At 41.5% G+C, this 13,902-nt stretch overlaps 1 protein-coding gene across 2 annotated transcripts; it reads left to right on the top strand.

Moving 5' to 3' along the window:
* The first annotated feature begins 3,884 nt into the window (after nucleotides 1-3,884).
* LOC112270935 lies at nucleotides 3,885-9,561 on the top strand. 2 transcript variants are annotated; one of them, XM_024459616.1, is made up of 5 exons: nucleotides 3,885-4,123; nucleotides 6,750-8,025; nucleotides 8,108-8,320; nucleotides 8,403-8,527; nucleotides 8,747-9,561. In XM_024459616.1, the coding sequence occupies exons 2-5, from the start codon at nucleotides 6,827-6,829 to the stop codon at nucleotides 9,241-9,243; spliced, it is 2,034 nt and encodes a 677-aa protein (XP_024315384.1). In that variant the 5' UTR covers nucleotides 3,885-4,123; nucleotides 6,750-6,826; the 3' UTR covers nucleotides 9,244-9,561. The 2 variants fall into 2 exon arrangements, with proteins under 2 accessions (XP_024315384.1, XP_024315385.1); XM_024459617.1 differs by lacking the exon at nucleotides 3,885-4,123 and having other exon boundaries at nucleotides 4,143-8,025.
* The last annotated feature ends 4,341 nt before the right edge of the window (nucleotides 9,562-13,902 follow it).

Here is a 13,902-nt window from a genome sequence, read left to right as displayed (position 1 = left end):
AAGCAAGTGCATTGAACATGAATATATTTACTTTTGTACACATATACTTTTAATTGCATTAGAATCACGACAAGTACGGAGGGAGTAGTCAATACTAGTATTGTTAATTGGACCTGTCCGCAATTGTCCATGTAAACTGGGTTCAATTTGCAAACTACTAAGCCTGAGGGCCTACAGGAAATACAGGGATGTTGGCAGAGTTACGTTGAAAATTCCCATCCATCCCGTGCTGTTGGGGAGGTACTACAATCCCTAATCGTCGCCACCGAACAGGCAGGCACCGCCACCACCGATGGAGTGCAGTGACAAGTGCCGCGCAGCCTGGTGGTGCAGTAGTCTAATGTTATTTTGTTACTTTCTCCGTATAATAAAGGATGTCTCAAATCTGACAAAATTTAAATGTATTTATACACTAAGTCATGTCTAGATAGATCCAAATTTTGACAAATTTAAGACATTTTTTGTTCGACGGAAGGAGTAGAATAATTTCATGTGATTTGAGTTTAAGTAAATAGTTCGTCCGCTTATTTAAATTTCAAAAGCCTTGAAATTCTGCAGGGACTTATCTTATTGAGATGTGAGCCTTTGCAAGTGTTCTCAAGGTCAAAGGTTAAGGTTTTACCAAAGGAACCCGCCAAAAAAAAAAGGTTTTACCAACGGGTTGTATATTTAGGATTTAAGCAGGTATTATTTTCATACACAAATTTTAAATCGGAGATGGAAAGAATGCACGAATTGATGATATGCGTGCACATGATTAAACTAATTAAATCATCCTTAATACTCCCTCCGACCTGGATTTTGTTTTCCGGCACCAACGAGCAGGAGTGCGCATGCAAGATTCTAATTAATCTCTTCGTTATGAGTGTTGTGGACTTGTGGCTCCGCTAGTTGGATGCATGTAGGCCTAATGAGACGTTTTTTGTTTTCCTTTTTTTATGGGTAAAGCTAATGAGACGTTTTATAGGGAAAGTCATCATGGATTTTATTGCATACTCTCTCTGTTCCGGTATGACTGGCCGTTCTTCATTTTCACCTTAACGAAGGCTGCGATCAATGCGGGAGATTGATTCCAACGGAAGAAAACCAGCAAAGGAATGCGTCCGAACGTGTCCTTGATTAGCGTTAATTGCGGCCCGGATTAAATGCAGATGCAATTGTTTAGGTTTCCTAAATTGATTAGGCTGGCATTTTCCTTCCCCCTTCTTAACCGCATGCGTTTTGATTGGTCAAAGAAGGAAACCGCAGCCCGTTCATGAAACTCAACGCTTCATGCCCGATGTTAAATACTCCTGGTATAGGAAATCGGCCCGGTACAGTGGAATTCGGTGAAAATGGAGAACGGCCTGGAACTCGGTCCGCGAAAGAGCGTACGTTTGGGTTTTAAAATAAAATTAAGCATTCAGCTAGAAAATGTATTGGAAATTTACCATACACCGTCTCTATTTTTTAGTTCTCCACCTCCAATGAGATAAATCCATGCATAAATGTTATTTGGTTTGATTTCCATGTAACGAGAGAGAATCATTTTTTTTCTTAGACTGATCATACTGGGAGTAACATACAGTACCTAATATCATGCGTTGCTATCTATGCATTTGGGTGATGTGGCAATCAATAAATGAAGAGAGAGGTAGTACTAGTATCAACCGGTAACATAACACTTCCCAAGGCATGTATGTTACTCTCACTATGACCAGGTTTAGTCTAAAGTGTTTTGAAAAAAGAGACATACACTCTTTTGTAGACAAATTTTAAATCCAAACGTTCACTTATTTGTTGACGAAGTGAGTATCAAAAAAGTTACATCTGTGAATACATCAACGATAAAATCAGGTGGATCATGCTGCCAAAAAAAAGAACGAGGACCCTCTCTACTCGGAAGAACATGAGCTACTCCATTAGACTCCCCAGGACAATGCAATTAATGAGACGTTATGCGCATTGTTTATAGAATTTTTCAAAGAATGTACACCTTGTTTATAGGGACGAGTAATGCAATGAATAAATAAAAATATTGAAGAATGAAGTGCTTCATTTGTAAGCGTAACAAACCTCTTAAAGTCGGACCACACTTCTTTATCTTTACACATATAAAGATCTGAGTTGGTGGTCGTCAATTCACCCTCCCAAGACTTCTTCGTAGCTTGTTAGATGATTGTCACTGGATTGTTTCAATGCAGTAAATTTATTTATGTATCACGATCTTTTGATTGGTTTGATGTATATTTTTGGGCTAATGATTCCTTAAATGAATATTTTGAGAACTCTTATTTAGCGCCAAATTAGAAAACACGATCACATAATTTTTTTAAAATAACTGATACATGTAATATATATTTTTAATTTCGTAGCAACGCACGTGCATTTAGCTAGTGCAACAAAAATACCATTGTGAAATACTAATAAAATGGAGTATTGATATTAGTCAAATGACAAGCGGTGGCGAATAAACTGGAGTATATGTTCATGATATCTTGGTTGGACATTAGATATGATCAAATTACGTAAGGTTATACGATATATATTTAATGGTGGCGTATCCGGTGAAAACCACTCTTACAGTGCAAACTCCATAAAAATCATGCTTAAAAATTTCAAAACATTCTTACAAGAATACCAGATGTTGGAGGTGTGATGTTCTACAAAGGAGTAAAATTTCAACCAAATGCATTTAAAATAAATTAAAAAGAAAATAAATTGCAGCCGCTGGCATGCGCACTAAAGGCGTTGGGCACACTGCTCCATGTAGCTATTTGTGGTGGAAAAAATTAACTGCCGCAGCATTCAGCTCATTGGCCTTCCACAATGTAGCCGGACCATACTTCATTTTTCCTGTGCCACGTAACATCTTCCGGGACCGATCCTTCAACTGGATCATCTCTCCAACGTACATGCACCGGTTCATACTCGGAAGTAGGACCCACGCGAGAGATAAAACAACTCTATCCTAAAACTTACTCCTTTCTTTCCTGTGATACTTTCCCCTACCATCCCCAAACCAAGGCCATGGAGGAATTTTTTATTCTGCAGTTGGTTGTTTGCATCGGTCCATATACATGGATCGATCCATCCTTTTTGCTGTATGTACCAGCTTTGGTCCAACGGCATGCATCAAAAAGTGAAGTTTGGACCGGTTGGAATACTACGTTGGAGAAGACCTTAAGAGATCTTTTCAGCTGCTGCCTTGGTATTCGATATTTATCTAAAACATCATTTAAATTGGGAAGGAGTGAGTAGTGAAGTACCAATATTCATACTGATTTTTTTTGCAGCTACTTAACACAGTTGTGTTTGGACTTGAAATTTTACCCATATTTTTTTATTATTTAATTTACTAAAATTTGCCTCATAAAAATGGTTTTATCGGATACGCTAATACTCCCTCTGGTGCATATTAATTATCGAAATATTACATGTATCCAGACGTATTTATAGACATAAATACATTAATATTTGATCAAATTTGGGACAATTTATATAAATGGGAGGAGTACACTGGTGGTAACAGACGAGGATAGCAAATGCAGCAGGGGGGACGTGCAGACCCCGGACGCAGGCGCCGCAGACATGCAGCTACAAAACGTGTCGTGCGCCCCCGCCCCGTGCAACCCGCTGCCCTCCCCCGGCAATAATATCGCGAGGCATTTAACGCGAAACCAAACGGCCAGCACGATCTCCGTCCGGAATCCGCTCTGGGAATCGGAAAAAGATCGACACGAAGAGATATATCCTTTGCGGTTTCCGTTTCCTCCGCCGATCGGTTTCCTTCCTTCTTCTTCACGACTCCGGTCTCCCGATGCGCCACGCCCACGACCCTGGCGCGTTACCGTCTATAAATAAAACGGCCAGGGCTTCATCGCGGGAGGAGCTAGCTCTTCCGTTTCTGTTGCCCATCTATCGTCTTGCTCCTCTGCTGCTCTATCCTGGGGTTTGCCCAGCAGCGCTCTCGTAGTTCGCCTTAGCGGCGCCGCGCTCGACGACAAGAGCCGGCGAGTTCGTTCGTGTTTCTTCCGAGGCACAACGTGGATTAATTCTCGATCTGTAGGCCGCCGTTCCGATCTAGCGCGAGACCTCCGTCCCGGTTTGTTCATCGCCAGAGCAGAGTAGCAGGCCGTGAGAGGTTTGCGCCTTTACTCCTATGTTACATATTCTTTTGCATCCTATCCCATGCATCCGCGTTCCTTTTGCCGATATATGTGCTTGCTTGTGTGCTAATGCTCCGTTTCGATTTGTCCAATGCATGATTGACCGTGGATGTTCTTGCGTGTGCTAATGCTCTGTTTTGATTGGCCTAATGCATCGTTGACTGGATTTGTTACTCCTTCCGATCCATATTAATTGTCGAAATATTACATCTATCTAGACGCCTTTTAGGCGTAGATACATCCATATTTGAGCAAATTTGGGACATATAATATGGATCGGAGGAGTAGTTGATTTAGTCCTACTTTAGTTTAGGGTTCGGGAAGGATTGATTTCGGACCTTAGGTTGGGTGCTCCTGCCTTTCATGTCCCCGTGAACACCGTCAACTGCTGCCATGAGATCAAGCATTCAAGCTGGTGTAGATGGGCAGTAGCTTGACTGGTTAGATTGGACCGGACAGGCGGAACAGATGGCTTTCTGATTCAAGTTTTACAGATGGCCTTGCCTCCCAAGTGCTCTCATGGTTGACACTAACACACTTATTCTTGCTGGTGCCAGAGTCCCAGGCCTTACCGCCTCGGGATATGCTGACAGCAAAATTATGCTGTGTTTGTTCGGTCTCCCTAAGCATTGTGGTGCTATCTGTTTAAAAGATAGTGCAGAGGTGCATTTTCTACTTTTGGTTTGAGGAGCCATCTGTTTGAAAGCCTAGGGCCAAGGAGGTGCATCTTTACTTTGGATCGTGGGGCCATCTGTTCAAAAGAATAATGCCAAGGTACAGACAAGTAATTGTTACATAGCCGCCGCTAGATCTAAAGTTGACCATGACCAGGAGAGGGAAAATGTAGTTGTTATCCTTTTCCTTCTTACAAAAGTAACTCAACCAAAATACAATTATTTACTCTACAAGAACTATATGCTTGTTATGCCTAGTATACTTGGTTTAACCTATATCTGTTTTAATTGTGTTATTCATCCTACTAGTATTTGTTTTTTTGCTAGATCTCCTATTTTCAACCATGCTCGATGTTATGCCTCTCATACCACTATTCTTTGTTCTTTTTCTATTAGTCTTTGTCAAGTTGTATGTGTTAGATGAAATCTTTGCGTGACCAAGTGTGTGGGGAAATCAAGTCAAAATAATTTGGTTTTAAATATTATTTTTATACAAATATAATGTTATTTTCATTGCATTTGTACAACACACTTATCATACCAATTAGAACGGCTTCTAGAGGGTTCTTAGTTTTCAAATTTTATGCTCTTCTCTTATTAAATCACATTTTGAATCACAGTCTACGTGAGGTTTGAGGTTAGTGCCTTTATATAAAGGAAACATGTTTTGTGATTTGATGTATTAAAATTGGTGGAAATTCATGGAATGGTATATGGTCAATTGGGGAACAAATTTATGTTCAATACTAAGAAACTACATTTTACAATCTCCCGATTGCGCTATATTCTCTCAAATTTGTGTGAAACGTACGTGGGAACTACACCCGGTAGTATGAAAAAGTCATCTACTCCCGGGTGTAGTTACTCCCATGTTGAATATTCTACCATATGATACAATATATTATATTTTATCACTTTTAATAAATTCAGATACTATATATAAGATACTTCAAAGCGAGCTACATGAAAAAATTGCAAGTTGGCACGTAGTTTTTACTATGTTGTAGAAATGTCTTCATATTTGTATATACAATAGAGTATGCTAAAAATTGCATATTCTACCTAAAAAGTTGAATATATTTTATATTCTACATACTGCATACTACCCATATACACATTCTACATTCTCCCGATTGCGCTATATTCTCCCAAATATGTGTGAAACGTACGTGGGAGTAACTACACCCGGTAGTACGAAAAAGTCGTCCTTTCTAATAATGTTAATGTTTTTATTTCTATGACATGAAATATGGTGTGTATTTTTTGTAGACAATTTATTGTAGTTGTGAAGTCTAATTTTGCATAAATGACGTTTGACCATAAATAATCATGTTTGTAAGCATGTAGTGAAGCTCACTTGACAACATACTCTAGCACTAACATCAAACTTGCTTAGATCAAAACAATTGGTAGAAGATCTATGGTCTATCTGGTTACATTATTAGTTAGACTCAATTATTGGTGGAATTTTCTCCACACTTGGTCGCATACTTAATTTGACTACGATTAGTCATCACGGTGTAAGTCATTCGAAAAAAGTTTCCAATGTTATTATATTTATGACACGTTATCTACATATTATTCGTCTTATTGATGGTTAAAGTTAAAACTCGAAATGTGTTAGCGCTATTCTTTGTGAAAAGGTTTTAGTATCTCTTACCAACTTTATGGTTCTATAATTTTCCATGCATGATGTTGTCTACATTCATTTTACAATATCATCCATTGTCTTTTGGAACTCCTTCCAAACATTTCTATATTTTTTTGCTTTAGGAAAGCTATTATTTGTTAAATTATTTCTATGTTTATTGTTTTCGTTTTGTGGTAAAAGTTATTGAACAATTACATTGTGCAACTGCAAAGTTGCATATTAGTAACTTATTAAACATGTTTTCTTTTATAGTGATTGTGCTTGTGTTTTATGTAGATACGTCTTGGATGCGATAGTGTTTGTTGGCACTCGTAATTTGTTACTTGTCTCAATAAATTGAGTCGTATCCCAAGATGGGAAACCGAAGACAGAATTATGGTCGTACCTTTGGTCCAAGGTCGCGCAAGCCATCCAGAGAGAAGACTATAATGTGGAAAAGGTGTGTCAACGAGACGAAGAAAACCAAAGATTTCTTCAGGAGGGTGTCGTTCCCAAATAACTCTAGAGTAGTAGTGCAGGCACGGCGACCGTTGCCCTCGGGTTTGATGTCAAACAAAGGTACGGTTTGTTCGCAGAAGAATATAAAGAAGTCTAGACCCAGACAAAGTCACATTGAGAAGCCTAGATTAGACAATGTCAGAGCCTGTCCATCGAATAACTTCGAAAACCCTAAGCCCTCTTTTCGAGGGTTGAACAATCGTCTGGTTTCTTTGCAAAAGAATACGGAGTTATCCTCGAGGTTAAACAAAGCTCAAACTTCTTCACCCAAGAATACTGAGAATCCTAAGCCCTCTTCCTCGAGCCTGGGTACTGAAAGAATGCCCATGCCAAAGGATAACGAGGTGCCTAGATCGTCTGTCCTAAGGCTAAACAATGGCATGGTTCCTCAACCGAGGGATAATGATAAGCCTAGGACATCTCGGCTTCCGGGTGGATTTTCCTCAGGAAAGTTGGAAAAGCTTGGTTTCATAGGGTCGAAGGTTGACCCAGATTCCGAATCTCATATTTCAAAAAAAGTGCATCCCTCTTCAATGGTTCATAACTCACGCAATGCCGAGCAAATGGCGAGCGTTCATGTTCAGAAAGAAAATCAAGTCATACAAAACCACCGGTGCAACTTGGGAGGTAATTCTTTCCCTAAAATTGGCAAGGAATTGTGTGCTGACCCGATGATGGAGGCATCATCCATGGGCAATAACATGGAGCTGAATGCAACATTAGACCATGGGCTGAATGATGACGAGTTTAAGAGAAAGAGGACTGATCCATTGTTGGAAGAGAAGCTTGAGACACCGATGAAGAGGACCAAACCACATGAGGACCATGATAGTGAAAAAGTTGAGAATTGTAAACTGGTGAAGAGAAGGAGAATATACAAATATGAAGATGACGATGACGATGATCAAAATCTTGTGGGTGTTGAAGGTGGAACTGGTGCATTGATCACACAAACTGCTTTAGTGAAGAGTACCAAGGTCTTGAATCCATTAGTTTCCGAATCTATCAAGGTGCAACAGCATAGTGACCTGCCAATTGATGAACCCATATGGAGGTAGAAATATGCCTTCATTTCCATTTTTTGAAGTTTACTCAGTACTCTCTGAATGCTAAACTTTTTGTTGTTTATTCAACAGTGGTGTCTTTAAGACAGACAATAAGGAATATGTGCCTTTGGCTGCACATTTGTCAGTAAAACACTGTGAGAAGGTGTGGAAAATTTCAAGATCATTGCAGCCTAAGGTTGAAGTGACGAAGCTTTCTCGGTTGGAGGCTTGGCCAAAAAGCTTTGAGACATCAAGGCCCACTGATGATAACATCGCCTTGTATTTCTTGCCCCAAGAATTGAGGTATCTCGCTTACTGTTCGACATTAATTTGCATCATTTTATCGTCTGCTCAGTTTGGAATCTAAACATGCTAGTTTCCCTAGGCAAGATGCACACTTGGACCAACTAGTTCAAGAAGTTATCGAGAATGATATGGTCTTACGAGCTGTTGTTGGTGAAGCTGAGATGCTGATATTTCCTTCTGTTCTACTGCCTGAACGACACCAAAGTAAGCATTCTGCTCTTTCTTGGAATTGCTTCTATAGAAACAAAATGATGATGCGCCTGATTTCTGTACCTCAGTCTAGCGGCATTGCTTTTCAAATATAACCTGGCATAGTAATTATTGTATACAGATAATTCAGTTTCTCCTAAAGCAGTAACTAAGAGTTTTCTTTTCATTGTAACATTCATGGCAAGTGTTACCATGTTGTCTTTTCCCTTGCAGCCTTCAAAGGGAAACACTACCTCTGGGCGGTATTCAAGCGCATCGAAGCTAAGGTTGCCACACCCACACTGCATGAAGAACAACATCGCATAGGCTCTTGTGCACGGGAGGAAGAGAAGCATGCCTCACCGAGGATAGATGGTCACCAGGTGACAGGGTTAAACATGCGCGTTGGACTTGAAGCTCCTGAAGAAGCTGAGAGGCAAGTTAAAGAAAAGGAACAGACTCCCTCAACTGCTCGACCCAACGCACCAAGACCTGCTGAAGGCGCAGCCCGCTCTGCACCAACTCCTACCATGCCTACCGCAGTGCCTGCAAACAATGGGCAGATCATTTCATCCTTTGGTGTTCCCACAGGAGCACTCTTTGGTTTCATCTCTGGACAGACGCCACGACTCGAGCAACTCATCAAAGAGATGCGAAGTGAAGGTGCCTTGGTGATTGCAATGCGAGGGGAGATAATAGGTTCTGGTCTTGGCCAGGCAACAGCAAAGTGATGGTGCCAAGGTGCCGCTGAGCTCATTCCGATGTGATGTGTCGTAGTGGCAGCAGACCAGCAGCTATGTTGGGAAGTAACTGGAGTCTGACCTTGAGCTTTGGTAGATCTTCTAGCGTCTGTGCGTGCTTGAAAGAAGCCTGTTCAGGTTCTTGCATCACCACAGGTAGTGAAGTGTTCTTCCAGTTAAGTAGAGGCTAGGTGGTGCTATGTTCCTGTTAGTGTACTTGTCGCAGTTCAGTGGAACCTTTTTTAGCCAACAAGTTCTGTTAAGTACTTGATGTTTTTCTTGCAGTATGCTCCACTGCTATGCTAATTACCAGTTTGTCTCTAGTTCTAGTTGTCTCCAAAAGTCTTATCTATACCAATATATTAAATTGGAGTTGGTGGCAATGTTATGGTCGTCACCGTATGTTAAACTTCATTAAAATTATAATCAATATGCCATTGCCTGTTATTTTTTTCCTCCAATTTTTTTCACGATTTCTTCTACTTCGTCTTAACTGATGCCCCACACTCGCATGCCAATCTCGACGGCGCCATGAGTTGCCTACACAAAAAATAAAAATAAATAATTTATCATTTTGTTGACCCAAAGCACGCGTGGGCACTGATGCTAATCCGTGACATGGTAACGTATCCGGTTTACAATGCACTACTTTTGGTGCTGCAATTTCGGATGAAAGACTGCCAAGAAAAACGTCGTGGCGACGATCTGGTCAATTCTCTTTTCATTTTCCCGATGAAGTCCTGTTTTTCTGAGGGAACGTGTCCACGGAATACTTCAGGAATTTATATCCGACTTATAGGCCCAATAACTAATCAGCTGTAGCAAGTTACCCGTGGGTCTTGGCCGTCTGAACGTTTGGACTGAAGATGATGATTCAGACATTCAGTAGTCTCGAGTCAATTCCTCTGAGCAATAGTTATATACAACTTCGATTCTGCAGCGTGTCTCTTTTCTTTTTCAGTTCACACACGCATGCCGACCGCTCGACTGGTTAAGTCAAATTTGAACCAGACTGCTCGCTCCGATCTTAAATTATTGTCGAAATATTACATGTATCTAGATACTTTTTAAAAATTGATACATTCATATTTGGACAAATTTATTAGAATCAGAGAGAGAGTAATAAACTAGCACTAAGCATGTTCGACAACTATTGTAGTCTACTAACGCTCGATCTAATAGATCATCGACTTGCCCGCATGCCTTGCCAGTCACCAGTATGGCAAAGAAAAAAGCACTCTATAAATCGAAAATCAGTTGTATGTCCTTGGTCTGAAAAAATAGTGCATAGTTTATTCAATGGATTAGATTAGCAAAAAAAGTTTATTCAATGGATTATGGTTGCATTTGGCTTTGCCGTGGATTAGACTATGCAGTGCCGATGGCCTAATCATTTTTTTTTCCTATTTGGAGCAATAGGTAGTAAAACGTGAGTTACAAGAAAATGTATTGCGCGAGCAGTTTAGTACAACAAGTTGCAAAACGGGACTAAATAGTACAATAACTTGACTTGAGGGTACACGTTTGGTCATAACCAATGGGGATCGGAGGCGACATGTGGCTTGCCGGTTGAGTTGAACATTTTACGCCAAGCCCCCTCCCCCCCTCGAGCAGTTTCGCTTATTCCAAAAACACGTGTACCTGCAAGTCACGTTATTGCACCACCTGACCCTGTTTTGCAACTTGTACTAAACTGCTCGCACAATACAAGTTCTTGTGACTCCAGTGTTAATAAAGAACTATAGTTTGTTCAAACCTACAAACGTAGTCAAGTTGTGTTCGAGTAGCGGCGTCGTTGCTCCAGTCTGATTGCGGTATCTTTACCGAAGCCTTGGAAGTGCTTCGTGCTGCGAAAATTGATACAATGATTCCATGAAGAAGATTTATTTGAAAGACTTTAATGTGATTTTTAGTTATAAGAGTCACTTTGTAGTTTTTTGGGTTTTTATCCAAATCATTGTACTTGTAATGGATGTTGAATCAGAATAAAATTACAGGTGATTCTAAAACAAAACTATAGTTGGTTCAGTTTTGGCTCATACATAAGATCTAATAAAAATAAGCTTGATCATCAATTTAGTAACTGATACGTTTAGTAATTCAATTCATTCCTTTCTGTGGAAATGAATGTGGTATTACACACGTGGCAACCTAGTCAGAAAACTAAGGAAAAGGAAATTGAGAAAATAATAGACTTTTTCTCAAAAAAAAATCTTTTTCAAAGAAAGTTAACATTCAAGTAAAATATTCCAAAACATATTGGGGAAAAGATGTGTCTCCGGGAGGCAAAAATAAACAAGAACTATTCTACAAACAGGGAACAACAGAAAAGTTACAAATAATCTATATCTATACCTATCTAAAAAATACGGACCGTTCCCTTCACCACGCGGTTTCGTCGTTCGTCACATGCGCTTTCTTGTTCTTCAAACTCCGCCCGACCACTGCGCTCCGCTCCTCCTGCTGCCGTCCCTCACCTACCTCTCCCTTCGCCCCCAACGGCACCTACGCCTCCTTCCCTCGCTACCTTCCTTCTCGCGAGCAGAAAAGAAGAGGCCACCTCCTCAGTCCCGCACCGATGCCTCCTTAATTCCCCCCGCTGCCTCCCTTCTCACGAGGAGGAAAGAAGAGGCCACCTCCTCAGTCCTCACCCTTCCCCAAATTCATGACCTGGCTGGTCTCCCCTCACAACGCCTCCCCTCCTCCAACCAACCCAGCACGCTCCGCCCCCTCCTCTCACGCGGCTGGCCCGCCACGGATCCTCTAGGCGCCCTTTGTTGCAGTCGTCGGCCAAGAAGTAGCAACGAGCAGGGAGGGGAGAGATCAGCGAGGGTGAGAAAGGAGGTCGCCGGGGGGTGCGGACGGAGCAGGCTGGGGCGCTGGGGCTCCGTGCCCGTTGCTCCCTATCTTTCTTATTCACGAAGGAACACGCAGCCACGGAGCCGACTCGCCTCCACCACCACCGTGCAATTGAGTTCGCCGCCGCCGTTGCCCACAAAATCTCCTCCACCGCAGGGCATAAAGGTTTGTTCCTTTCTTTGGGGTTGCTGCCCCCAAACACGGAGGAGCCGGAGAGCACAAAACAAATCTGCTCTATAATCAACCTTCCTCCTTCGCCGCGTCAACCAATCGATTCAATCCGATCCCAGTGGCCTTCGAGTTTCCCCTCGCAGCAGTGCACCTCCTCTCCTCTGCGTTGGATGGATCTCTTCCTCCCGCTGCTGCCCCTACTCTTCCGATAGGTGCTGCTAGAGTTTACTTCTGGAAGCGCGGGCGGACGGGATTGGGCACTGCTGGAGAGGGTTGTTGCCGATTCTACCACTTCTCGGCTTCGTGGCCGCCGCCGCCGCCGCCTCCGAGGGAGACGCTGATCCGGTCTACAGGTCAGTGGTTTGTTTGTGGTTGGTTGGTTTGTTTCCTCCCAGTAGAGATTCCAACCGTTTTTCCTGTCGCTGTTAGCTGGTTGGGGGGCGGTTTTGTGCTCCTTGCATGAGGTCTGGCTTGGTTTCTCAGATGGCGATTGCGTCATGCAATAGGGTGTTTTGTCCGTGCGGAGTTCAGCTCTTGCTCGGTTTTTAGTACTACGTACTACTCGGAAATAATCATTGATTGATTAGCATTGGTACAGTGAAATTTCTGGGGAACTGGAACTTGAACTGGTTGCCTAATTGGAGCTGGATTTATTTGCTCAGTGTGTGATTGTCTGGTTGGGTCATGTGGGGGTCTGGAAGATGGAGAGAGTATTAGGATAAACCTAAGTGATGTGTTTACTGTTGGACATATGACGGTTGTGGGTTCAGGATCTCGAGCTTAAGATTCCAGGTGTTGGATGTGGAAAAGATGTGTGTCCTACTGCTTTTGTTGAATGCTTGAATTCGTACCTGCTATTTGTGGAGGAATGTTGCTACGGGATCTTCAGATTTCGAATTCAGTGATATTTGACAAAATTCAGGAAAAATGACAATAAAGCTCGGGAGAGAACTCTGTACCATTTTTTTTTCTCTCGCTGCTATTAGCCTTGTTAAGATATGATGATTGTTCCTTCGTACAATTTGGGATGCAGACTTCCTTTTGGGGGAATCATTTGGCTGATGACTTGACTAGCAACCATCGCTGCTGCTTGTATATGTGCTCCTCAAGGGAAAAAATTAGGTTGTTCATTACTAGATGTTAAGATTGGAGATAATCTAGAGGCCATTAGGGCAATGTTAAACATGTGTTGTGGTTTATTGATATAGTAACACATGGGCGAAAAACTATCTGTTCAAACATGTAAAAATTGCTGAAAATATCAGCGGAGCGACGCAACGGGGCCTCAGTTTAGGATTTCATGATTTTTTTCTAGATAGTTTATGGAGAATTTTATAAGATTACATAAATTTCAGAACGTAAGTTACTGTTGTCTTCTAAGAGATCATAGTATATAGACAAAATATTCGAAAAACCTTTTTAAAAAGGATGTTTGGTGGTTGTCAAAGAAAAGCAAAGAGAAATTTTCTTCGAGTGTCTAATTTTATTTTGTTGTTCCGTTGCAACGCACGGGCATTTCAGCTAGTTAACAAAAACAACGGCTTAAATTGGAATGTAATTCACCACAAAAAAAATTGAGTTTATTTTGAAATACCTCGGTTTCCTTTTTTTGTTTCTAGG

The sequence above is a fragment of the Brachypodium distachyon genome, chromosome 2 (genome assembly GCF_000005505.3).
Source record: "Brachypodium distachyon strain Bd21 chromosome 2, Brachypodium_distachyon_v3.0, whole genome shotgun sequence".
NCBI lineage: Eukaryota > Viridiplantae > Streptophyta > Magnoliopsida > Poales > Poaceae > Brachypodium > Brachypodium distachyon.
This window is presented reverse-complemented; position numbering and strand designations above follow the sequence as displayed.